The sequence below is a fragment of the Pezoporus wallicus genome, unplaced genomic scaffold (assembly GCF_028554395.1).
Source record: "Pezoporus wallicus isolate ANWC-B61680 ecotype Strahan unplaced genomic scaffold, APGP_CSIRO_Pwel_v1 contig_2776, whole genome shotgun sequence".
NCBI classification, from domain to species: Eukaryota; Metazoa; Chordata; class Aves; order Psittaciformes; family Psittacidae; genus Pezoporus; species Pezoporus wallicus.
The window spans coordinates 182,857-209,257 of NW_026642992.1; the positions used below are offsets into that span (position 1 = coordinate 182,857).

General features: G+C 40.6%; 2 protein-coding genes across 6 annotated transcripts; one reads left to right on the plus strand and one right to left on the minus strand.

Annotated features, from left to right (window-relative positions):
• Positions 1 to 225: 225 nt before the first annotated feature.
• Positions 226 to 4,677, minus strand: RMI1 (RecQ mediated genome instability 1). Its single transcript, XM_057396489.1, has 2 exons — positions 4,646 to 4,677; positions 226 to 2,553 (listed from the first exon to the last, which is right to left on the minus strand). The coding sequence occupies exon 2, from the start codon at positions 2,528 to 2,530 to the stop codon at positions 647 to 649; it is 1,884 nt and encodes a 627-aa protein (XP_057252472.1). The 5' UTR covers positions 2,531 to 2,553; positions 4,646 to 4,677; the 3' UTR covers positions 226 to 646.
• Positions 4,678 to 5,253: 576 nt separating this feature from the next.
• Positions 5,254 to 24,909, plus strand: HNRNPK (heterogeneous nuclear ribonucleoprotein K). Of its 5 annotated transcripts, none has more exons than XM_057396482.1 (17): positions 5,255 to 5,277; positions 7,400 to 7,476; positions 7,581 to 7,660; positions 9,100 to 9,197; positions 10,557 to 10,613; positions 12,106 to 12,149; positions 13,044 to 13,116; positions 13,653 to 13,766; positions 14,776 to 14,904; positions 15,368 to 15,675; positions 16,023 to 16,077; positions 16,832 to 16,870; positions 19,912 to 19,962; positions 22,705 to 22,726; positions 22,805 to 22,887; positions 23,423 to 23,592; positions 24,378 to 24,909. In XM_057396482.1, exons 3-17 carry the CDS (start codon positions 7,612 to 7,614, stop codon positions 24,409 to 24,411), a joined length of 1,326 nt encoding a protein of 441 aa, XP_057252465.1. In that variant the 5' UTR covers positions 5,255 to 5,277; positions 7,400 to 7,476; positions 7,581 to 7,611; the 3' UTR covers positions 24,412 to 24,909. The 5 variants fall into 5 exon arrangements, with proteins under 5 accessions (XP_057252467.1, XP_057252465.1, XP_057252468.1 ...); XM_057396485.1 differs by having other exon boundaries at positions 24,439 to 24,909; XM_057396484.1 differs by lacking the exon at positions 7,400 to 7,476 and having other exon boundaries at positions 5,254 to 5,277.
• Positions 24,910 to 26,401: the final 1,492 nt, after the last annotated feature.

Genomic DNA, 26,401 nt, shown 5'->3' on the forward strand with positions numbered 1-26,401 from the left:
CAAAATTAAGACCAACATTAAATATACATATACAACAGGTCTGTAGCACAAGTGCATGACAACTCTGTAAAAGGTTAGAAAATTAATGAATAAAGTGGCATGTGGGTTCAAAACTGTTAGCAATGATCAACATTAACACGTCAAAAAAAGAGACTCTCCATACATTATAATCATACATTTATTTAAAAGATTTTAAAATGTTTGTTTTTTTTATTCCAGTTTTTTAAAATACACATTAATCTCATTAATATATAGGGCTGGGTTTTCTTTTTCCAGCTCATCTGAACTTTCAGAAAAAAAAAATCTACTTCTCCACACTTCAGCTTCTTGCACAGTGAATATGTATGAGAGTCTTCTACTCAAATTCTGCTACTCCAGATCACCAGTCAATGACACAGAGAATTCTGCACAATGAAAATTATACACCTGTACTTAAAACAGGAATATTTGAAAGCTTATTTCATTACCACCATAAGAAACAAACTGCTAAGTTTTGCTCAAACAAGTCATCTCCTCTTCTGACTTTCCATTATTTTTCCTGGTAAGAGAAGAGACATACCACTGAATTTTCAATTTTAACTTTCAAGAGTCCTTCAGGGGAAATCTGACTTAAATGTATTGTAATATAGGCCTGCAAGTTTGCATGTTATTTATTCAAACGTTTCTTCAATTGTTCTAGGTGCCTTGCATCAGCATCCTGAAGAATTAACACAGTGGCTTTAGACTGAAGTGGATTAAACTCTATAGTCATCAAACAACAGAGATCTATCAGTTGTTTTTGACATTTCTCTAAACCATCCTTAAGCTTTAGATGTAAAGCTGGATCCTTTCTCAAATTATTCATTTCAGACACCGAAAAGCCAATCAAACTTGTTAGAATATCATTAGCAAAATCTACTTCAAGATAAGCTGAACCATCAGAAATTTTTGCCTTTATACCCCAGGACCCACTGGTGCTTGTGAGGCTTCCAGTGAGAGTAACAATAAAACATTTAACTTTCAGCACTGTAATAGTTTCTGGTCTTTTTGCAAGTAGAATAGAAATATATGTGAAAGGTAGAGAATATAAATCTAAATGAGCCTCTACTGCTCTGCAAGGAACGGTCTGTGAATCATGCTTCTGCTGATCTGCTTCTGGATTCGTTTTTGAGAAAAATACAGGATCATCACTTAACAGCCTGCTGTCAGAAGTGTGCTGGGATTTACATCTGCTGCCATCTAGGTCTGTATTATTCTGCCTTTCTCCAGGAGGATCTTCCAAATTAAAGTCTGCAGAACTGCAGGTCTGACACCTGCTTTTGCACTGCAAAAAGCTGCTTGTACTATTTCCATCACCATCAAATACTGTTCTTCCAAAAGTCTTTTGCTTGCTGAGAGCTTCTACTGCCTTATCTCTTCCACTCACATCATCTTTTTTGCAAATGCCATTTAAAGATGAATTGCAGGACCTTCTAGATGTATGTAGAAGTGTCTCAGTAATCACACTTACATTTCTGTTTATGACCACTGGGGGCACTTCTTCCAGCTCTCTTTGCGTCTCTTCTTCCAGAAAAAAGTCATTTTCTGAAGGAAAGTCATTTAAAAAGCCATCGGCATATTCTATGGGAAGTGAAACTTGATCATCTGAATCAGGCAAAGGACTTCCAGATTCCTGCGGCGCTACATTCCCATTGGGTGCAGTCAGTGAACCTGGGGCTGTACTAAAATTGTTGCTTCTACTGTAGCATCTGCTTTCTAAAGATGCTTCATTGTTTAAAGCAAATTCATTATTTTCATCAAGACTAGCTAAAAGCTCTTCATCTGAAGGACCTAGACTTTGTTCCACATCATTCACAGGCCTTGGAACAATGTGGTCATGGTCAGCTTGTTGGACAGAATAAGGGTTTTCAGTTTCTCCAATTAATCTAGCAAGGACTCTTTCCTGAGAGTACTCCTCCAGAAGAGCATCCACTTCACCTCCCAACAGTTTCACATTTTCTGGCTTAAGCAGAAGGACTCCAAGGCGATATGCAGTATTACCCTGTACAGTGATTTTTGTTCCAGGAGGAAGATTACTGTGGAGGGCAGGCACTGGCTGATACTCCATGCCCTGAATTTGGTGTATCCCATCAGTTAGTTGTAGCATTAGCATTCGAGTTGGCTTTGCTTCCCAGGGCTTCTGGAATGCTTGAGTACTGGCTGTTACTTCTTCATTTACAGTATTTTTTCCTCTTAGCTTCTGCAATTGGGAATATGCTGGCTGGCTAACATCAACCAGTGAATCAATCTGTATGGAGTAGAAGCCTGACAACTCTCCTTTGGGAGCATCTAAGATGCAGTCAGGCAAAATGGGATATTCCAAGTCTCTTAGATCAGTAAGAAGCCACTGCTCAAATACCTGACTGTTAATCTGAGCTTGATTTAAGTTATTACCATTATTTTCTTCCTGGATCCAAGTAATACATGCTTCCAGCCATGTCAAAGGAACTTTAACATGCCATTTGGATAAAAGCCAACTTTCCACTCTTGCTGCAATATTGGCTGCGGACATTTTCTTTTAATAGTGTGAATTCCCTAAAACAGAACCCAAAAAAGATAAATTTACAGCTGAAGTTATACCAAGTCTCTTGCTCATACTATATAGAAATTTGCTCTCAAAGTTCTGCTATCCTAAGTGTGACAACAAAGAAGCAATTTAAATTAACAACACTTATATGGACACTAAAAATAAGCGTGCATTTCTCATATTTAAAGCATAAGAAGTATGTGTATGCAGTTCCCACATCATGGGGTATTAAGGAAGTATGGAGACTTCTATGATCAACCCTGCTTCGTGACTTCTTGATTTAATTAGAAATATAACACTGAAATCCTTTTGTTATAGAAAGCAAATTAATAAAAAAAATCCACCCCAACCACAAAAAACTCCAAAACACAAAATAATCCCTCAAGCAGTAGTTTGTTACATATATGTCCTCTATTTCTTTATTTCTGTGGGTTCTGCTGTTAACACTCAAGTTTACTTAAGAAATTGACCTGAGGGGTTAATTCTGCCATATCATTGCACTGTTATAAACAGAAGAAACCCCATGTACAACAGAAGCAAGCTGGCATCTATGAGCACTGTATCACAGGGGTGACTTTTCAGCTGTAACTGCATAAAAGCTTTGTACCCGACAATAGAAAGCTAGCTTGAAACATCACTAATTACCTAGAGAACCAGTCCACGGTTTAGATACAACAGCATCAACCCTTGGTAATCATCATCTCAGAAATATCAGTGGCTAACAAGCTTTACCTTCTTTCTACTTTAGGAAGAAGCAATGCACATATAGAATAGACTGTTTCAGTTGGAAGGGCCCAACAATGATCATCCAGTCCAACTGTCTGACCACTCCAGAGCTGACCAAAAGTTATTAAGGGCATTGGTCAAATGCCTCTTAGACACTGAGAGGCCTGAAGCATTGACGACCTCTCTAGAAAGCCTACTCCAGTGTTCGACCACTCTCTCAGTAAAGAAATGCTTCCTAATGTCCCATCCGAACTTCCTCTGCCACAACTTTGAACTATTGCCTCACATACTTTCACTGGATCCCAAAGAGAATACATCAGCAGCTCCATCTGCACATCCCCTCCTCTGGAAGCTGCAGAGAGCCATGAGGTCACCACTCAGCCTCCTTCTCTCTAACCCAGCCAAACCCAGAGCCCTCAGCTGCTCCTGACAGAACACGGTTTCCAGCCCTGTCACCAGCTTTGTTGCCTTCTCTGGACACAGTCAGGGACTTTCACATCCTTCTTAAGCTGTGTGGCCCAGCACTACACACAGCGCTCGAGATGAGGTTGCACCAATGCTGAGTATAGCAGATAATCACCTCTTTTGACCGGCTGGTGATGCTGTGTTTGATGCACCCCAGGATGGGTCTGCCCTCCTGGCTGCCAGGGCACATGGCTGACTCACACTGCAGGTCTTGCTGTCAGCCAGCACTCCCAGGTCCCTTTCTGCAAGGCAGCTCTATAGGCACTCCTCTCCCAGTCTATACTTGTGGCCAGTGTTATTCCACTCCAGGTGCAGAATCTAACAGTTGAACTTTTTAAATTTCATGGCACTGACGATTGCACAGTGCTCCAATCTATTTATGTCTCTCTGCAAGGCCTCTTGTCCCTTGAAAGACTCAACAGCAGCTCCCGGTTTGGTACCATCAGCAAACTTGCTAATGGTGCATTAACCTCGTGCATACAGATCATTGATACAAACATTGAAAAGGTATTAGGCTGCTTAACTGCGTTTGGATTACGCTTAACCACTTGAAAGACAGCTGAGGAGCTCAACCTCCCTACAGCGCGTGACAAAAACAAAAGTTACCCTAAGAATAATTAGGAAACGCTAGGTTTAGATGGGATTTTTTTGCACTCTAACCTACAGCAAATTAAAACCACTGTGGCTCTAAGCTTCCCCTAAAGCTCCACCACTTAGAGGACACTGTACCTACACAAAGTAAAGCGCCGGCCTGCCACTCGCGTGGCGCTTCACGGGCCTGGGCCCTGCCGGGGAGGGAAGGAGGTAGTAAGGCCAGGCCCGGGGAAGGGGAGGCGGGTGTCGCACCCCGCAGCCCCTCAGAGAGATCGAACCCCTTCCCCCACCAGCAGCTGAGCCGCCCGCACTTACCGGGGTGAGCGGGCAGGACCGGGCGGGGGGGGGCAGCCACGGCTCCCCCTACCGTCGGGGACTAGGGGATGGGAAGGGAGGTGACGGGCGCAACCCTCCCCCGAGCGCAGCTTCCCAAAACCGCCGCTCTACCCAGCAACCAATAGAAGACATCCGTCGCGCGCGCTTTCAATCATCGCGAGAGGATATTTCGCCATCGTTTCCCTCCCCCGCCCCCTTCCCCCCCCGCCCTTTCCTTTCCTCCCTCCTTCCCTCCCTCCCTCAACCGCCGGCGCCCGGTAGCGAGCACAAGGCGGGGTTTTCGCAGGCGCCATTTTCTCTTCTCACGACCGAGGTCGCTCTCGCTCTCCTTTGCCGCTCATCCTTTGCCGCTCCCCTGCACCGCTTCCATCGCGGCTCCCACCGCGGTAGGTAAAACGACCAACCGGCAACAGCGCACATGGTGCTCCCCTCTTCCAGGCGGCTGGGCCCTTCTGGTCCTAACCTTCACGGAGGGCGGGGCGCAGTGGGTGTAGCCGCCTCCCGCGCCCTGACGGGCAGCGGCTTTACCCAGTGGGACGGCGCTGGCCCCGCGCAGGGGGAAAGCGGCGGGGCCAATTGCGTGCTGGCAGTGTCGGAGGTGCGCGTTGGCGGTGGGGGCAGCTCTGCTTTCTCTCCCGTGCGCCGTGGGGCCAGCGGCGGGTGCAGGTACGCGCACCCACGGAGAGGTGTAGCCGGGGCCAGCGAGGAGGGGGCGCTGCCCGTGCGCAGGGTGGCGGGGGGCGGACATAGGCCGGGCCGAGCCTTGGTGGGGCCGCAGAGCCGCCTCCGTGCCTCTGTCGGCGCCGCTGCGTGACGCGGCGATGCGGGAGGCCCGTGCCTCCCCGGTTTTGGAGCCTCTGCTTTGTGGGCTCCCACAGGCACGGCGGTGGAGTGGGGTGAGCGCTGTATGGAGAAAGTGTGGAGTCGCCGCCTCGACTGGCGCTGGGGGTGACTCCTGAGGCGGCCGAGAGCAGCTGGGGGGGCCGCCCCGCCCAGCGTGACAGACGGGGAGGGTGGCCGCTGTTGTACGAGCGGCCCTGGGCCTTGCGACCCAGTCAGTATGGCTCACAAGACGGGCGGTGTGGTGGAGGGCGGCAGCGGTAGCGGGTGCTTTCTGAGTGCGGGGGAGCGGCTGCCGCCGCCTTCCTGCGCTCGCCCTTGGTAACTGCGCCTGGGGCGAGTTGTAGGGAATTATGGCGGGTGGAGGGCGCTCAGGGCCGCGGCCTGGGCGGGGGCAGCTGTGGGGTGCCGACTGGGCTTCGCCCCGCGTCGCGGCCCGTCGCTTTCGGGGACTGTGGCCTCGGGGCTCTGCCCCGAGGCCGCTTGCGCCGCGGCCGCCGGGCGCCTCCTTTGTGTCCTCTTTGGGTAGAGGGGGGATAAATTTGTCTGCGACCGCGTGGTGGAGGCGGCTTTTCCGCTCCCGGCTCCGCCTAGCAGCCGGCAGCCGCCATTACAGCGACCGCCATTTCTGCTGGTCCGTGATGCCGAGGCGGCGGGGGTTACGTAACGCCGCTGTTTTCCCCGCCAGCCGCTGGCCGGATCGCCCTAAGCGGGGAGCCGAGCCGAACCGGCGGCTTTTCCCAGCGCCGTGTGTTATGTCTGTGGCAGCTAGTGCTGCCTCCCGCCTTCCGTTGCCGCTTTACCCTTTAGCTGTTTTTAAATAGCATTAGTCAAGGTGATCTCGCGCGGTAGCGGAGAACACTATCTACAGGCGGCCAGGGAAGGTTCGGCATAGCAGGTAAACGCGCGAGTAGGGGAGACTAAGCCCTGACCAGTACATTACGGTTCACTCCCTGCAGCCTTAAAAGTTCTTGGGAATGTTTGGAAGTAAAACAACAGGGGTCCTAAAGGGCTGTTTAAACCGTCTAAAAATCTGCCCAGTTTCTCCCTGCTCTCACCCCACATAGCAGCGTTTTGGCAAACGTCTGCCTGAGCATTCGCTGTCAGTAAATCGTGAGTGTCTGATGGCTCACTTCAAGTGCCTGGAAGGACTAGCATGTCCAGGGAAGGCAGTGCCAGCTGTTAGCCTGCACAAGCGGGCAACAGTTACAAATGAACAGTTGCCTGAGGGTATGTTTAAAAAGTTTGAAGCACCTTTTTTTTTTTTTTTTTTGTCTTTTTTTCCTTTTTTCTTTATGGTTGCCATCAGAATGAGTGGCTGTAATTTGTTGGGGCAAAAAAATTGATAAAATACAAAAGGGAAATACATAATTGCAAAAGTATTTCTTTTGTCTAGATTTCTTTCTAATGTGACTTCCTCATATTACAAGATAACAAAAAGCAGGTCATAAATAAGATGCCTATTTTGGAAAGTCATAGTGAAGTTCACGGGCTTTTTTTTTTCCTTTTTTTTTCCTTTTTTTTTTAAGTTTAAGGATCTAGGGCCTAATTGTTACATAGTGTCCTTTAAAAAGTAAACTCAATGCATGTGTTATCTGACATGTTGAAGAGAGGAGCTGGATGCATGTTCACTTTAAATATATGAAAACAATTTTTAGTAAATGCAGTTAGTGTGTGCCCAAAAACTATAATTCAGACATTGATTTTTTACATGTAAGCTTACATACTTGTTTTCTGTCGCCTTAAAGTTGTGTGTTTTTCCAGGGTGTGCTTTCTCTTTCATAGAGAAAAGCTTTGCAGGAGAGGCTTGAGTCAAACCTCTGGTTTTGGCTGTAGTGAGAATTAAAGCTGTAAGTGGGCAGAGTCACAACTGATAATGTGCTGTTTTCATAGGCTCTTGAAGCAAGTCTGTTGGATTTTGATCCCTCCCAGAACACTTGAGTTTTTGTCAGCAAGGATATATAACAGTGGTAAGATGTGAAACCAGGCATTTCTTTCTGTCTTTTCCTTTTAGAACAATGTACAGTTTGCCCTTTCATGAAAGAGATGTTCTTGCTTTTCTGCTCTTCAACAGATTTTGCTTGCCAACCTAAGAAAGAAAGGCAATGGAGACTGAGCAACAGGAAGAGACCTTTACTAACACAGAGACAAATGGTAAGTTTTTTAAAGGACTATTTTTTCTTAGGAAGATCCTCTGTAAGTTTCAGTATTTCTAAATATTTAGTAATGCCTTAACTATATTAGATGTTTGTATCAGCAGTAGCTTTGCATTCTGTGTTAAATCTTTTTTAAGTAGACAATATCTTTGCACACGCTTTTGAAGCATGAACACAATCTTTCTTATTTATCCCATGTTTTAGGCATGGGATAAATAATTGCAAGTTATGAGTGTCCTGGGTTCAGCTATAGCAGTCATTTTCCTCCTTCTTAGCTTGTGCAGTGCTGTAATTTTCACTTTCAGCCTGGGGGCAGTGCTGATAACATGGTGTTTTTAGTTGTTGCTAACTGATGTTTACTCCAACCAAGGACTTTCTCAGTCTCATGCTCTGCCAGGAGGGAGGAGGGGAGGCTGGGAGAAAGCAGAGACAGGACACCTGACCCAAACTAGCCAAAGGGGTATTCCATACCACAACACGTTATGCCCAGTATATGAACTGAGGGGAGTTACTTGAAAGGTTCAGATAGCTGCTCAGGTCAGTGAGTGGTGAGGGGTTGTATTCTTTTCCCTTGTTATTTCCCTTATCATTATTATTATTGGTGGTAGCAGTAGTGGTTTGTGTTATACCTTAATTACTGGACTGTTCCTATCTCAACCCCTGGGAGTTACATTCTTTTGATTCTTGTCCCCATCCCTCCAGGAGCTGGGGGAGGAAAGTGGGGGGGAGAGTAAGCTAGCAGCTGCATAGTTCTGAGTTACTGGCTGGGCTTAAACCACAATGATGTCTGAGGATTGGAAAATATTTCATAGCTAAGTATTCAGTACCTGTGTGGCGAGTATAAACGTAAGAATGCCATCATGCATATCCATTAATTGTATTTTGTTTATTGGAGTTTTTACATGCAGGAGTATAAATACGTGAAATACCTCTAAAGAGCTTCATGGAAAGCTTACTGGGCATAATTAGGGAGGAAGCTAGGGTCTCAGTGTTGTTGATTCATGCCAGTTTTTTTCCAGACAGTATTTGAAGTGCCACTTCACTGTTATTCCCCAGTATTTCAGTGTTGGACAAAGTGCATTTGAGCTTTTTACCTGAAATGTTTTTCCCAGTTGTAAATTATAAATAGATACTAAGTGGGTGATGCTGCATGACATGCTTTAAACAGCATGTCATAAATTTCTCTCTTGTTGCATGCAACATTCTCATTTAAAACATGGTTCATAGATTTTAAATGGATTTTTAACAGTTAATCAATATGTAAGCCAATGAAGACCTGTTTCTGTCCTTGGCTGCTCAGAGGCATCAGTAATTAATTGGGCTAATAGGGAAGAATGTGTTAAGAATACAGAGCATGAATTTAGCATGTGTTCTACTTCATATGACTTAGAAAGTTAAATAAATGTTTGTATTTCCCCCCTATGGATCTCTCTATAGGCAAACGTCCTGCAGAAGATATGGAGGAAGAGCAGGCCTTCAAGAGATCTCGGAACACAGATGAGATGGTTGAATTGCGCATCTTGCTTCAGAGCAAAGTATGCTTTTTTGATTTTACTGATTTTTGTTTATAGCACTGCTCAAGACTGTGATGGTGTATGTTGGGGTATATGTTTATTATTGATGTATTTTATTTAATATGCAGTAACTTACCATTAATATCTTCAAATGTGCATGAGTGGTAGTAAAAATTGTATTGTCATGGAATTACCTTCAGAGGTTCCTTGAAAGGTAAGATCCTAAGGCTCAGTACTGTTATTTTTAACAGATGTACTTGTTGGGGGAAAATAAAATAGAGCAATAGAAATTAGAAATAGAAATTCTTATATTTGAGTGGAAGATAGTTATTTTGAAGGGAATGACTGTATGTTAATCTTCGGAAAGGAAGCAGTTTAGAAAATGATCAGCTAGTAATTGGAAGTTAAATACAAGAGGTAAAATGAGAACTTTCTTATTAGTAACTCTTCCAGGCACATCTGCTAAACTTGTTCATAAAAATAGACAGGAGTAAAGATGGGAGTAATACTTCAGGGATTCCAGTGGGTTTGTTGACAAGAGTAGTCAGTTACAGTAAAGTTGATACATACGACTTTCCGTAGGTGTTTCTAGTTATTACACATGTCTTGTACTTCCTTAAGTATTTCAAGTCTTTTGCACTAGCATGGAGAATGTTACCTTAACCCTGTGTTGCATTTCTGTCTGACAGTCAAGTTACCTGGGTATCACAAAGTGTTTTGTATGCTGTTAACATGTGTGATCTGTGTAATAAAAGCAGTGCTTTTGCCTGTAATCTTTCAAATAAGATGGTAAAAATACAGCTTTGCAGTTACTTTTGCTATCTGCCAGTTTATTTCTGTTGGTGTTAGAAGCTTGGAAGTTAGTGGCATTAATTTTTTTCAGAATATACTGCTCTAAGAAGTCAGTTAAGTTACAGAGGTATAAACCAAAGTTAGCACTTGAAATTATCAAGAAATACTTGGAATGCAGAAGTGGAATTTGCAAATACATTCCTTTAAAAAGAAAACAACGGGGGGAAAAGCTGATCAGATGAGTTAGGGAAATTGTTGACGATGTTACATTCATACCGTGTATCTTTGAGAGCTATCGTGTATGAGATTCTAGGAAGAATTGCCTAAAAACTTCTATATGGAATTGAATCATTACTTGCAAAACTGAATATTCTTCCCTTTCCTTAGTTCAGGTCCATTTTTTTCCATGGACAAACTGTATCAGTTTGTTTCAGTTTGATTTGAAACTTTCTAAAGCAGTGCCTGCCTGCCCCCAGTCCCCAAGCCAGCAGGGTAATGCTAAGATAGATTTCGCATTTTTAGTCTTGAGTTAAAAAACGTATTCTGTGGTGGGTTGGCGTAACTTAACTTCTGAAAACTATTTTCCAGAATGCTGGAGCAGTGATTGGAAAAGGTGGCAAAAATATTAAGGCACTTCGTACAGACGTGAGTATCTATGAGTTTAAACTAATTTAACACCAATTCTTTCAGAGCACTGCATCAAAAGATTTTCTAGAAGTGGGAGCAACTCAACTCTAGGCATCAATAGCCTAGTTACAAGCCATTTGTATTAATTGCTAGAGTAGATAACTTAATTCCCCAGTTCTTCTTGTAATTAAAACCCAGCTCAACTCATGTGAGAGAAGAGGATTATTTTAAATCTCTTCACTTTTGAATATGATTCTGCTAAATTTCACTCTTCAAGTGCACTAACATCCTAATTAGAAATATTGACAAAGCTTAAAACCCTTAATTGTGCCATTTCCCATACATGTGAATCAGTTACAGTACTACTGAAACCATTGCAGGTGGCTGGCTTAACCCAGTGATAGAGAAACTCTTTTAACTTCCTTTAAAAAAGCAAACAGACAGAATTGTCCATCTGTTCTTTAAGAACTTGCACATGAAGCATCAAAATATTAAAGTTGCTTAATTTAAATGTAGGACAGTAAAGGAGCATTCTGTTGTTACTTGGAAGCACTTTTACATGGTCATAACTTATTTGCCTATTCACATTTTAGAGTGGGTTGACTCTTGTGATTAGACACATGCTCAGCATTAATGTTGTGTATTATTTATAAAACTTGGCAGCGCTTCTTAAATTCCGTTTGTTTACACTCCTGTACTTAACCTCAGCTACAATTTCAGCAGTTTTCCCGATCAAGACTCTGTTCAACACAAGATTTGGCAATATGTATCAATACAAATCAGTTCCAGCTAAGTTCATAAACTACCGCAAACGGATTTAAGTTGAAATGGTCAGGAATTGTACATATGCTCACTAACTTCGGCAGCTAGTTGATTTTTTGGTTTTTAGGGTCCTCCTTTTTCCGTGGGTTGTTTCTTTTTTTTTTTTTTTTTTTTTTTTCAGTTGTTTTTTTTTTTTGAATCAGTACATCACCTAAGTCCAGATAATCTAGATTGGTCTGGAAAACTACCTTTCCCGATTTGCCCAAGGTTCTAGTAATATGGATCTTGACAGGTTTTGTGTCTACCCTCATGAGCCAGCCTGCTACTGAAACATCATACATTTTAAAGTAGTTTAGTCAGATCAAGTGACTCATTTTTAAGGTCCATACTGTTAAGCCACAGTTGGTGTAGCAATCCATTATGGTGTTAGTCTTCAGAACAACTTAAGCTTGTTTCATTAATTGAGAGTAATGAGTATAGTTTGTATTAAATTAAAATTCATTGCTTTTCCCCCTCTTCCCTCTCCTTGTTTTTTTGGCCATATATCTCCGTTGCCCATGTACTGGATCGACTTGCCCCTGCGTTGCCCACCATGACGTTGGCCCATCCGCCCCTGAACGCCCATGTGAAACCCTGGTTGGCTATGCCCAAAAATGTGCTCGTTGCCAAACGGGTACCATACTTGACAACTTCTGATTGAATGCCCATGCCCAATGCCAACATCCACGAACGCCAATGACCAATGCAGTACAATGCCAGTGTTTCAGTCCCAGACAGCAGTGGCCCCGAGCGGTATGTCCCAACAGTTTATGCCTCACTGCCTGATTAGAAAGAGAGAAATGTATTATATTACCTGCCTTTGATATAATTAAATAGTATCCCCTTATAGACGGTGTATTGTTTTTTTTCAAGTTTTCTGTCTTATTTTCCCCATTAAGTCTTTTTGTCACTGAACTTTTACGTGAGTTGCCCACCCAAACAATCCACTAATTTTATTTCAATGGAAGGAGCACAGCTTCAAGTGTTGCATATTTGCTGCATTGTAAATCAAATTGTTCCAAAATAGTCTCTCGCTCTGTCTTTGTGGCCCACCTTGCTCCCTTCAACATTGCCTGTTCATAATTATTTCGGATGAAATGCTAACTCCGGTTCACTTTTCTTCGCTTCTCATTTGTTTTGTCTTCTTTTTGTCTTGCATTTGTATTTGTTTTTCTTGGAGAGCCCATTAGTAATCTGATTTCTAACTGGTTTCATAACCTTACTCCAGATACAATGTTCACCACTTGCATATCCCACTTTTTACATGAGAAGGTGTGCCAGTTTTACCAATGTAATAGCGAGGATATCCTAAATTAGTGGTGGCGGGGAACATGAATATTCACTTCACCTTTCAGTTCTGCGTCAATTTCTTGCCCACTTAATCTGAGCCCTTCCAAAAGCCCATTCTTTCTCTCTCTCTCTGCAAGAGCTACCTAATCTTAAATTTAACATGCATATATACTGGGCATAAACAAAGATGCATGTGTTGTAAATTGAGCAAACAGGTTTACTTTAAATGGGGACTATTAATTGTGAGCTCTTCTGTGTAGTAAATCTTCTTAGAATTTCATGTATGATGAGGAAAAGGATTTACTTTTTCTTTTCCAATTTCTCCATTTTGTCTGGCGTTATGTTCTCCAACAACAGCATCTTGAGTATCAGTGCAGATATAGAGACAATTGGAGAAATCTTGAAGAAGATTATCCCTACTTTGGAAGAGGTATGTGACAATGTTTGTTTCTTTTTAGAGGTAAAAGATGAGCATATGAAACAAGATGGTCCTAGATTTGCCACTCCTTAAATACAGGAAGTTAAAAAATAAAACGGAAAAGCCTTTTAAAGAAGGGTTATGGCTTTCAAAGTACATGTTGGCATTTTTTGATAGAGGACAATCACTATTTAATAATTTATCATTTCATACAGCTTCTCCCCTTTCAAAATACATGCTTTCTGAATTGTTTTGTCCCGACTTTGAAGTAGTTATACTGTAATTTATATTCTGTGTTGGCTTTGTAAATGAGTGTTGCACTGTTTGATACCTTCTTAAACCTTTCTACAAGTTGTGCAATGTAGTAAGGAAAACAGATTTAACATCAGCTTATGTTCAGGTGAGGCGCTTAAATAGTTGTGGTGCTGTCAAAGGAAGTACACAATTACAATTTGGCAATAATCAAGTCATACCATTTGGAAAAAATCCAAATATTTTAATTTTTTATGTGACTAATATTATTTTCCTTGTATACATCTTTCTTACAGTATCAACACTACAAAGGCAGCGACTTTGACTGCGAATTGAGACTTCTCATTCACCAAAGTTTGGCAGGAGGAATTATTGGTGTCAAGGGTGCTAAAATTAAAGAACTCAGAGAGGTACTTCTTCCCTGTTCTTCTGAGGTTTGAGTTTTGTTCAGTAAACAGCTTAGTGTTTTGTGTTTATAAGGGACAGGTGTATCTCCTGTGCAGTAATTCATCCAGAACATACTGCATACATGATTTTGATACTCCTGAGGTGGATCTGAGAATGGCAACTTCCTTATAAACCCTCAGAAATAAAGTTGTTAGTGATAGAGCTTTGGACTTGTCAAGCTTCTAAGCAATATTTGTGGTAATGTTTTTAAAGAAAGTTTTGGGGTTTTTTTTTGTTTGAGGGTTTTTTTTCTTAAAATGGTATTCATCATTCCTTCTAAAATGAACTGCATAGACTGTATACATATTCATGTGGTTGGACTTACAAAATTAATTAAAGTGAATATACACTACAAAGCCTTACAATGACAATTCAGTAGGTGCCTGAATATTACTGTAAAAAGGCTTTACAATTTTAAAAAAATTCTACCTCCCGGAAGACCACTGTTTTCTTCTAAGGATAGGAATGAGATCTAAAACACCTAATGGTCTCTGTGAACTTAACTAACTAAGCTTTTTGTCCTTCTTTGGCATTGTGTCAGAGGCAGTTTCAGGTCAGTTCAGGTATAAGCTGATACCTGTTTGCGTGGGTTGAGAAAAGCAATATAACTGGACATAATGCCAGCAGCATCACTGGTTTTCATCCAGAGTATGTTTTCTTGACATGCGGAGGTTAATACAGCCTGTAAGCTATAACAGGATATGTGGTTATTTTGCTGTATTTAATCAAACAATGGTATAAATGAGTCATAATTGAAAGAGGAGAAAGTTTTACATTTTCATATAAAACTGTCAGTACAGATCTCTTAAAAAAAGAAAAAAATTTGTTGCAAGAGTTCAGAAGCAGGCATGCAGGCTAGGAATTTAATAATCTTTAGGATCCTTTCTTTAAAAATGTTTAAATGGGTTTATAAATTGTTCAAATACTTAGGCTAGACAATCTTGGATTTTATTTTATTTTTTTCTTCAACAGAACACCCAGACCACCATTAAGCTCTTCCAAGAGTGTTGTCCTCATTCTACTGACAGGGTGGTGCTTATTGGTGGAAAACCTGACAGAGTCGTTGAATGTATCAAGATTATCTTGGATCTTATCTCTGAGGTAATGTTTATTAAATTTACTCTTTCATTGTCACTCATGAGTGTTAGGGACCTATGAAAGTGGTATCTTTCAGTTTATATTTTGAATTCAATACCTCCTACTTTCCCAGTAACAAAGTGGTTGACTGTTACCACTTTTCGAAATTACTTATGTTTTCTAGAATTGGGGTGCACCTTATGGGGGAGGGAAGCAATTTTTGGTACTAATGGACCATTATTCATACTTTGCATATCATTAAGATGCAAAAATTGAAGAGACAAATTTTATTTGCCACTGATAAGTAACAGCAGTTTTTCTGTCACAGTTCACAGGAAATGCATCACCATCTCCTTTTTTCTTAACCAGCATTGTGAAATATAAATAAATTCATATTTATTCATTTAGTATATATATTTAATTAAATGTGCCAATTATAATGGTCCTGTTTGGGCTGGTGGGGGCTTTTTTTGTTTGTTTGTTTCAGTCTCCAATTAAAGGACGGGCCCAGCCTTATGATCCCAATTTCTATGATGAGACATATGACTATGGTGGCTTCACAATGATGTTTGATGATAGAAGGGGACGTCCAGTAGGCTTTCCAATGCGTGGAAGAGGAGGTTTTGATCGAATGCCCCCTGGTCGTGGTGGACGACCTATGCCTCCATCGAGAAGAGATTATGATGACATGAGCCCTCGCAGAGGACCTCCACCACCTCCACCAGGTCGTGGTGGTAGAGGTGGCAGCAGAGCTCGTAACCTTCCTCTTCCTCCTCCACCCCCTCCTCGTGGCGGGTGAGTTGTTGCATAAATGCATTATACAAAGTTCACATTGTATATAGTCACCTGAAACACATTCATTTTTCCGGTGTTTTTTCGAAGCTTCCATGCTGGTAGTGATTATGCAAGGATTGTGCGTGTACTAGACCAGGGAGTATTTTGAAAAGTACTGGAACTTTATTATTTGCTGCACTGTAGTAGTCTACCTGGACTATAGTTCAGAAACTTTTGTGTTGTTCAGTACTTGGCTAGAGTAGTTTGAAATAAAGTTGTTCGTGGACCATGAATGTATAAATTTGAGCAAACGGATTAGTTTATAAGCAAAAGAATTGCATTGTAATGTTGCTTCCCTTTCATTTTAGAGATCTTATGTCCTATGACCGAAGGGGCAGACCAGGAGACCGTTACGATGGCATGGTATGAGTTTAAAATTTGCCTTTTTCTGTTTCATAAGCACAGTTAGAATACTGACTGTCTGAAGATACTGTTGCTGAACGCATGCCCTTAAATATGGGACATGCATGATTTTGATGATAAAACTAAAATGTTTTGTCCATACAAATGGTCTTCTCTGGAGGAATGTCTAGGGTGTAAGTGGTATCTGAGACATGATCTGTTTTCTTCCTTTCTGTATCGTTTTTGATGGCAGGGAGAAAAGTTTGACTGTGCTCCATCCTGCAGGTTTTCTTGCACTGACCATTTGTTAGTTTTTTTAATGAGGGTGACAGAAATGGGAATTGTTAGGCTTTTCAGGTTAAGAAAACATATCGGAACAATGCTTTCCTGAAATTTTTTGAATCATACAAGCATCTTAACACTGATGTTGCAAACACAAGTTATACGCAGTGTAATACAGATTGTAGAATAGTATCTAATTAAGAGCTCTAGTTAATCTGGAAGGTGATTGCTCTTGAATCAATTCTTGTCTATTTGCTGGTTTATTTGTCTGCAAAAAAAAACCAAAACACTGTAATTCCAGATGTTTCAGAGCTAGGACCACTGCTAAGTTGAATCCTAAATTAAATTTGGTACATTCAACCATATTAATGCTAATACTTGCAGAGCTAAAAAATCTCTTATAGTATATGGGATCTTAAAAAAGGCTTAAATATATTCTTCCATGTTGTATTCTGAAATGTGACTTCCCAGCTGTCATCTGCTGTTGTTCTAGATTCCTCTTTCCTGGGAAGAGAAATCATATGTCTGGGAGGTAAATCTCTATAGTAACAATCTTCTTTTCTCCTCTGGCTTTGTTTGGCACCTGCTTTAAGATGACGGGTGAGACAAGATTTTTTCTTTTAAATGAATGGAAGAGCTATGAAATGGGCTACCTAAATGGGCTTTACATATTTCCTCCTTGGGAGTAAGATTTACTGGAAGTACGTAAGAATGTCACATGTTTATTATAAATATTAAAAGGAAAAGTTTGCACAGTATTACAAAAAAGTGTTACCCATGCTATTTTACATGTTAAGAAACTGGAAGAATTGAGAAGTGTGCCTCCAAGATTTCTTATTCATATTTACATGTTCTCAAAGCTCAGTTTTTGTGTTCTTATATTTGCAGCTAATAAAGCCAATGCTAGAGCATATAAAACTGAGCATGTAAGCCTGCCCGTCTTTAGATGTCTGGTTAAACACAGTCTTCCTTGGCTTGACTCTTGGGCAGTAGTGTGTTCTATTTTTATTCCATTCCAGTTGGAATACAAAATCTGTTCAGCCTGGCTTTTGTCAGGTTGACATTTGCTTTCTTGACATGAGTTCCTACAAGTAAGTGTAGTCATCTCTGTTCATTTTTTTTGTTCCAGGGAGCAATTTTATCTCCTTTTTGCAGAGAGGCTGCTTATGGCTTTGGGTCTTTATGACCTAGTATCATAGCCTGGTTAAAGTGAGGTCTGCTTCCCAATAAAAACTGCATTTAAATTCTCGTTTTAGTTAACCATCATCCTAGTATTCCAAATTGTGTAAGCACATAGGAAGTCTTCACATAGATTGTGAGGCTGAAGCTGGAGATGTCATGCCATAAATGTAAGATCTTCTGTACCACCATTCGTTCCCTACGGAAACCATTCTCTAGCAAAATTGAAACCAGAGTAACTAAAAGTGAGCTAAGCAATGCATGGGAAAGGTAGCTGTCAGACAGCAGAAGTGCACTTTCACGTAGATTCTATTTTAGAATAAAACGAAATAGTAAAAAAAAAACACCTAAACCAGAATAAATTCTATTTTGCATAGATGCAGTAAAAGGCAAGAACAGCTGCTTTTCTCAGATGAACATTTCAAAAATCATGGAAATGTTGAAGTTTTTGAATGTACAGATTCTGTTTGGGGTTGGTTTTCGTGGTGGGGGGTTTTGGTGGTGGGTTTGTTTTTTTTTTCCTGGGTGTTTCTTTTGAGGGCTTTGTTTGGGTTTTGTTTTTTTTTTGATTGATTGGTTTTTTTGGGGTTTTGTTGGTTTTTTTTTTCTTTTTTTGCCAGTTCTCTTCTTCACTAAAGGCAGAAAGATTGTGTAGCCCAGGACCTTTAAAACTGGATGCTGAACTGTGAATTTTCTGGAATTCCAGAGATACAGGAGTATTGACAGCCTTGTAAATGCTGAGATGAGAAAAACACATTTTGATTTTAAAAGACAGGTTAATTCCTCTTGCCCATGAGGAGTCACCCACCAAAGAAGATACTTGTTAGCCCGTTCAATTATGCACTGCTGTTTAGAGAGTTCAGTTGGCTTATAATGCCTTTTTTTTTTGTTGTTGTTGCTCTGTTAACAGAGCTGTATATTTCTTTGTGTAACTATTCCAAATCAAATACCTATGGACTGTAAGGGCTATTCTGACAGATTAAAAAAACCTGAATGTATTTCCAGTATTTCTTTTTTAACACACTCATACTCAGGGGTCTTTCAGATACATAAATGCATGCAGATACCAGAGGAAAAGAGTGGAAAATAAATCAAGCATGGAAAGTAATTTTATCCCCTCACCTCTTTTTTTAATTAACTGATCAAGTACTAAAATTTAAAGTACTAAACTTTTTAAATCTGAGTTAATAGTTAAATCGGAATGTCTTCAGTTAAGTGGACAGTCTCTTCAGACTTCTATGTCTTTAGACTTCTAATGTGCTTTTGTTCCTTCAAATGCTTCGCAGTTCTTGGGCCTTTTTTTAACTTAAATGTATGTGTACATACAGGTGTCCTTACGTAGAAACACTTGAATAAAGGCACATACCTTTAGAAAAATGCACAAAATGTTATTAATGTTTGAGATGTAACATTAACAAGCACATAAAAGCTCAGAAAAGAAGAGTGTATGACAGCTCTTCTATTTTTCCATGCGGATGTTGGATGAAAGTAACAAAAGTAACAAAACTACGCTCTCCTAGGTTACTGTTAAAAAAAAAAAAAAAAAAAACCACCAAAAAAAAACCCAGAAAATTATGATGAAAGAATTTTACATCAGTTAGGACTGAATTAATTTCCTTTCATTAGATGGAAAAGTTAAGCTGTCCAGCCAATGTGTTATGGCTTCTAGTAATAGTAGTCAGTAGCACAAATATGTAGAGTAGAATATTGTTAGGTGTGTTGAGAGCCTGTTGAGCTGGTTTTAGGGTGCGCAAATGAACATTAATTGTTGAAATAGTGGAAATCTGAAAGAAGTGCTATATATCATGTCTTAAGAACATAATTTTTATTATAATAAGGGAGCAGTAGATTTAGTTGAGTTACTAGTTGTTTGAGGTGTGTGGAAGTGAACTGGTAGAACAGAAGAAGCAGTGTCCATCCTGCTTGACCTGCTGTTGGCATAAAGAATCACAGTTGCTAGTTTCAGTCTAACTAAATTTTCATTATCTAATGCATGGCAGAAATAAAAGCTTCCTCTAACAGTGGCAGAAATACAATATTTTTATACATAATAGCAATTGAAAATGTTCTAAAAGAATAAAAACAGGCCTGTTCAAGCTTTGCTCTGCCATTAGCTATCTGTCCTTCTTTGTTAGAGGGAAAAATCTGTTTACACAACAGAAAGGAAAAAAAAAGTGAGTGTGACCGCTTACAGTTCCCTCACAATCAAATTAAAAGAGAGTGAGTCTTGAAAGTGGTCTAAGTCACATACTTTTATGTCTTTGTTGTAGCATAAATGTTTCTCTGTACCAGTACATAACTGTATTAGCTTGCCAGCTTACGTACAATTCTACATGACACGAACTTAATTTAGATTTCTTTCCTTTTTTCCTCCTATTGTGTTGTGTCTGGAAGATGATGCAGTGTCATGTGGATGCCTGTGATGACATGCAGCCACCAGAGTTGGTGAGTGCACGCAACTTCTTTTGAAAACTGCATTATTGAACAGGTTAAGTGATAATGGGGTTTTCTTGATCATGAGTGTAGTCAGTGGCAACTTGTATCTGGTGAAAATCATAAAGCTTATAATTTCATAATTCTGAGTCTTCTGACTCAGAATTTATTGGTAGTTTGTCTTAACACTGTTCTGGGCAGGCAAGTAATGTTAATAGAAATGTGGAAGTGTGCAGCAGCACAGTCAAATGATAGGAGCTTTTCTGTACCTCTTTTTGCCTCTTTCACACCCCATTTTTGTGTTGTAAATAGCAGCTTTCTGAGTAACAGATCCACTGTATGTGCGTGCATTTAGGATAGGTATTTTGTATTAACTTCAGAATGTTGTATTTTCTCATATTTCTAACAGTAAATATTAGAAGTAGCTTCTTACTTGTAGATGAACTATTATCAGTGTGTTTGAAAACAAACCATTTGATTGGGTAGGTTTTGGGAAAGGAAGTTAATGGGGATTGTCAAGTATTCATGCTGTCAGAAGATGGCGAAGTGCTGCCAAGTATGAAACATCAATTCTTAGCTTACATAAACACAGCAACTGTAACTGTTTAAGTCATCTGCTGTCAGTTTCATTTGCTGCCCTGTACTCTGCAGAGGCAGAAAAGATCAAGAAAAGGATTGTTCTGTAAAATGGCTTTGCCCAAAAAGGGATCCTGTGGCAAATATCAACAGGAATATGCCTGTGTATATGCAGATATGCTGCTCTGATCAGCCTCTGAGTTAAGTCTTAAGTAGAGTCCTTCATTCTTTCGTATTTTGGACTCCACTACAAGCTGTGTTATGTGTTACAATCTCTACAGGTAAGTGTTGTGGTTTAACCACAGCAGACGACTTCAGTACCATGCAGCTGCTTGCTTACACCTCCTCCCAGTGGGTTGGGAAAGAAGGTAAAAACCTGTGGGTTGAGATAAGAACAGTTTAGAAGTTGAAAAAAAGTAAAATATAGTAATAACAACAAAAAGAGGGAAGGGGAGAGAGAGCAATAACTCCCACAACAAAATAAAAAATAAAGAAAAATCCCTGCAACCACAAAACCCCCTCTCCTCCAAATAAAAAAAAAAAAAACAGTGATGTGCAATAGAATTGCTCACCACTTGCTGACCAATACCCAGCCCAACCCCAACAGTGATCTGGGCTTTCCAGGTAACTCCCCCCAGTTTATATACTGGGCAAGACATGCTGTGGTATGGAATACCCCTTTGGCTAGTTTGGGTCAGTGTCCTGTTTCTTGCTCCCTCCTGACTTCTTGTGCCCCTCCTCTCTGGCAGAGCATGAGAGACTGAAAAGTCTTTGATTATCGGGGTAAGTGGTACTTAACACACCAGTGTTTTAGCTGTTGCTGTCAGCATTCTTCTCAGACTAAAGCCAAAACATGACACCATACCGGCTACTATACCAGGAAGAGAATTAACTGTGTCCTGGCCAAAACCAGGACACCGGGTAGCATGATTGTGTGATAAGTTGCTTAGAGACAGAGGATAAGCTCAGATCTTTGGTCTGAGCAGCTTCCAGTTTGATCTTCTAAAAGGGTGTAGCAGGCAAATAGTGTTTTGGAAAACTTGTTGATTTACAACTTCTGGGGATGGGTAGTTGTGATTGGTTGAACTTGATTGGCTGCTAGGTGTCCACACAGCTGCTCTTTCTCTGTCTTCAGCAGAATGAGGAGAGAAAATAAGATGGAAAAGCTTGTGGCTCAAGATCGAGAGATCACTTTCTAGCTGCCATCATGGCAAAACAGAGTCAACTTGGGGAAGATTAGTTTACTGCCACTTAAAAATACATCTAGCATGGACAGAAACAGAGAGGAAAACTAAAATGCCTTTCTCTCACGATTCACTTCTTCCCAGGTTCAACTTGACTGCTTCATTCCCTACTCTTTTAACTCCTCTGCCGTGAGTGGTACAGGGGCATGGAAAATGGCAGGCTGCAGTTAGTTCATCACACTTTATCTCTGTTTCTTCCTCCTCACACTGTTCCCCTGCTCCAGTGTGAGGTCCCTCCCATGAGATGGAGTCATTCACAAACTCTTCAAATGGGGGTGTTTAACAGTGGACTGCAGTTCTTGAAGAACTGCTCCAGTGTGGGTCCTCTTCATGGGGTACAGTCCTTCAGGAACAGACTGTGCCAGTGTTGATCCCCCAACAGGCAACAGGTCCTGTCAGGCATGTGCACCTGTGTAGGCTCTTCATGGGCTGCAGCTTCCTTCAGGGCATGTACACCTGCTCCCAGCATAGCATCCTTAATGGGCTGCATTATGGCTGGCTGCTTCAGTGTGATTCTTTCCAGGGGCTGCAGGAGTATCTCTATTCCAGTGCCTGGAGCACTATTGTCTACTTGTTCACTGGTGTCCACAGGGCTGTTTGTCTCACTGTTGCCCCTTAGCCCATCTCTCCCTGGTGTACACTGGGGATTTTTTACCCTTTCTTAAATGTTAGCACTGGGGTCCCACCAACTTTGCTGATGGTCTCAGGTTTAGGCAGCAGTGGTCCATTTTGGTGGTCCAGTTGACTGGCTTTGGCTGCAAAGGGGCCAGCCCCTGCCCCCTTGATTGTGTTTGATAGCACAGCACTTGTATTTCTAGTGAAGTTGGGAGTTGAGATTTTTGTGTAAAATAGGCTCAGAGTTAACCACATGATACATGAGATGAAAATGATAATGAAGCATGGTTGTTCACTTTTTTTTCTCTTTCTTTTACAGTTTGAGGGTGGCTCTGGATATGGTAAGTATTTATATAGAACCCTCTACATGTACTTCATTGTGTAGTCATTGAAGGGCTTGATGCATACGTTTAAATCAGATTATTCATACGCAGGGGGACGCGGTTCATATGGAGACCTTGGTGGACCGATCATCACAACACAAGTAACAATTCCCAAAGATGTAAGTAAAGTTGACGAGCTTTCAGCTTGTGTTCATTAAGCCAACAACAAAACAAAACAGAAAACAAACCCCAAAACCAAACAACCAAACATCTCCCCGAAAAAAAAACAGAAAAACAAAGTAACAAAAAAATTACAACCTTTTCTCAGACTATATAAGTAAATCAGAAGTGTTCAGGGTTTCTGATAAGTACTTCCAGTATAAAATGAGTGTTTCTAAATCAGCAAAAATCTATGCTTTGAATGTTGGGTTTGTGTCTTCACTTAAAAGACACACTAGACAATTTTAATAACTGGTAATAGTAATAGACATGGTCTCTGTAGCTTGCTTTTTGCAAATTGGAACTGGTTCCCCCACTTTCATCCCACCTATGCTTATACAATTAATATTGCAGGGTATGTTCTGAGAATGTAGAGCAGTAAGTTTCCATTGCAACTCTTTAAACTTACAGAAGCTATGTAAACATGGCTGTGATTTTTTTAAGTGTTTTTAGAAAGTTGTACTGGGAAATGAATACTTTGCTTTTTTCCCCTAGTTGGCAGGATCTATTATTGGAAAGGGAGGCCAGAGAATCAAACAAATACGTCATGAATCGGGAGCTTCGATCAAAATTGATGAACCATTAGAAGGCTCAGAAGATCGGATAATAACTATTACGGGAACACAGGACCAGATACAAAATGCACAGTATTTACTGCAGAACAGGCAAGTTAAAGTTTAATGTCATCCCTGCTGTCAACTTCTAAACTGACTGACGTGTACATTCTAAAGCTACTAATTTCTGCGATACAGTTTTAGAAGGCAGGTTTTAAGTAACTATTTGAACCTAACTTCGCTAGTGGTAGTTCTGCCTTGATTATCTTCATTTCTCCATTCTAATTAAAATGAAGACACCCTCAAAACTAATCTTGCTGGAAGACGCCTTAACCAAGCAGTCCTCTCATTTCTGTGGTGAAAACTGCTGCAAAAAAACTACTTGTAATAAATTACATAGAGCCTGTAGAAAATATAGAAGATTACAGTGGATGTTGGCCTAGTTCTGTGTGGAAGACTAGTGATTTTGTTGTTTTTAGATAACTAAATTGACAACAAATCACAGTCTGCCATATGGCACAGACCATGCCTCTACAGGACAAGTTGAAATCGATTTGGTGCTGTTACGCAGCATTTCGTATCTTGTTGACATTACTTTGTCTTTTCCACCAAATACTAACAGCTTCAGATTTAATTTGGTTAGTTTTGCTTTATTAATGTGTTGGCTGTCATAGCAAATTTTACTGTTCTAAATGTTTGGCTTCAGAGTACTAAGTTTTAAATGTGCCTAAAACATATTAATATACCTATAATAGCCATTCATCTTTTGGAATTATATACTTCTAAATGTATTAGGAATTTGCAATTTAATCTGCTCTAAGAATGTAATTGTGAATGTTGATGCAAGATGTATGGTCCATCATTCTAATACATGCTTTTTTCTTTTTCTTTTATAGTGTGAAGCAGTATGCAGATGTTGAAGGATTCTAATGCAAGATTATTTTTTCTTTTTTATAGTGTGAAGCAGTATTCTGGAAAGTTTTTCTAAGACTAGTGAAGAACTGAAGGAGTCCTGCACCCCTTTTTTTTTTGTTTGTTTTTTTAATCTGCTTCTGTTTAAAAAGCCAACATTCCTCTGCTTCATAGGTGTTCTGCATTTGAGGTGTAGTGGAATCTTTGCTGTCCACCAGATGTAATGTTTTAATTCCTTACACATGGGGGGAGGGAAAGGGCACACAAAACTAACACGGAAATTTTGAAGCAGCAGCAGAGAGAGTGACTTTCATTTTTGTTCATTGTTGGTGGTAGATTGTAATGTTTTCATTGTAATTGTTGTGAACACCCTGCTTTACGTACACTGTATCTTTTCTTTGGAAGTGGGGGCAATACTGTTAGTCCATATGTCCCTGGCATCCTTTGAGAGCAGTGTGCACAATGTAATGCTCTTTTTTAAGAAACACTTCATGATTTCTAAATAAATTAGTGAACCTGTTCTGGTAGTGACTTTTCTTCAGATACATGTAAGATAATGTCTAAAATAGATACACCGTTATGTTGGGGTTTTTTCTCCCACATGAGAGAAAGTTGTAGTTAAGCTTGCTCTTCTTTTATATAGATTGATTTGTGTGGGGTTTTTGACACATTAAAGAAACTGTGTGAAAAGAATGACTCTGCTTTGCTGTTTTGGGGAAAAAAATGCAGAAATATTCATGCAGATGTTGTGTAAAATTGACATTTCTCAAGTGTTTGGCCCTCTTTGCAGTACATATATATATTGGTAACTATATAAATAAAATATTTTAAAACTTTGTGATGTCACTGAGTAAGCAGTGGTAAAGTACACCTGGTTATAGACAGCTTGCTTAATGCAGATAACACTGTTAGAAATGACAGTTGCTGTACCGTTACTGAATTAATTATAGTTACTTTATGAGCTTTCATTTATATGAGGTTAGAAATCCATATAAATTGGCAAATTGACAGTATCTAACTGTAACTTGGTTTTCATTGTATGCAAAACTTGTTTGGTTTCCCTGTTGTATGTTGAATTCCTTAGGAATTATTTGTGAGAATTAAAAAATATAAAGCCTCTGGATATCTCATGTAATAACTTGGCATTTGTATTTATAGTTTAAAAATGTTAATTTTACTTCCTGAATAAAAACAACCATTAAAAACATGAGCGTGGCATATGTGAGTCCAGACTGAGCATGGATTCTTGGTTTGGGGCTTTTTCCCACCCTGTCTTGTAGAACATTTCACATCAGCAGGTGCTTGAAACTTAATGGGAAAGGCAGAGAGCTAAGAGGTTGTGCATAAGGCTGACCTCGTTGGCAGAGTTAAAATCCATCACCACTTTAATATTTGGCTGCAGAAGGCAGATGAAGTGGGTCTGTGCTGGCTTACCTCTGGCACTGTCATTCACGTGGGGAAAGCTGAAGGTAAATTTGGGGGAGAAACCTGCAATCCAGGCAGCAGTTTTGGGCAAAAGGTAAGTGAACTGTATGGCAGGCTGTAGCAGAAATGTGGCCAGCAGGTCGAAGGAATTCATCCTTCCTCTGCTCTTGTGAGACCCCCACTTGGAGCACTGTGTGCAGTTCCACTGTCCTTAATGTAAGGAGGACATGGAGCTGTTAGAGCAAGTCCAGAGGAGAGCCTCGAGGATGATCAAGGGGCTGGAGCACCTCCCCTATGAAGACAGGCTGAGAAAGTTGGGTCTGTTCAGCCTGGAGAAGAGAAGGCTGCTTGGAAACATCACAGCAGCCTTTCAGTATCTGAAGGGGGGCTATAGGGATGCTGGGGGTGGACTTCATTAGGGACTGTAGTGATAGGATAAGGAGTAATGGGTTTAAAAAGAAATTTTTTCCTGTTAGGGTGGTGAGGCACTGGAATGGGTTGCCCAGGGGAAATTGTAACTGCTCCATCCCTGGCGGTGTTCCAAGTCCAGGTTGGACAGATCCATTAGCCAACATGGTCTAGT

Coding starts and splice junctions, on each gene's coding strand:
- HNRNPK (XM_057396484.1), top strand. CDS start 7,612: ATGGAGACTGAGCAACAGGAAGAGACCTTTACTAACACAGAGACAAAT. Junction 7,661..9,099: donor TACTAACACAGAGACAAATG/GTAAGTTTTTTA, acceptor ATCTCTCTATAG/GCAAACGTCCTGCAGAAGAT. Junction 19,963..22,704: donor ACATGCAGCCACCAGAGTTG/GTGAGTGCACGC, acceptor TTTCTTTTACAG/TTTGAGGGTGGCTCTGGATA.
- RMI1 (XM_057396489.1), bottom strand. CDS start 2,530: ATGTCCGCAGCCAATATTGCAGCAAGAGTGGAAAGTTGGCTTTTATCC.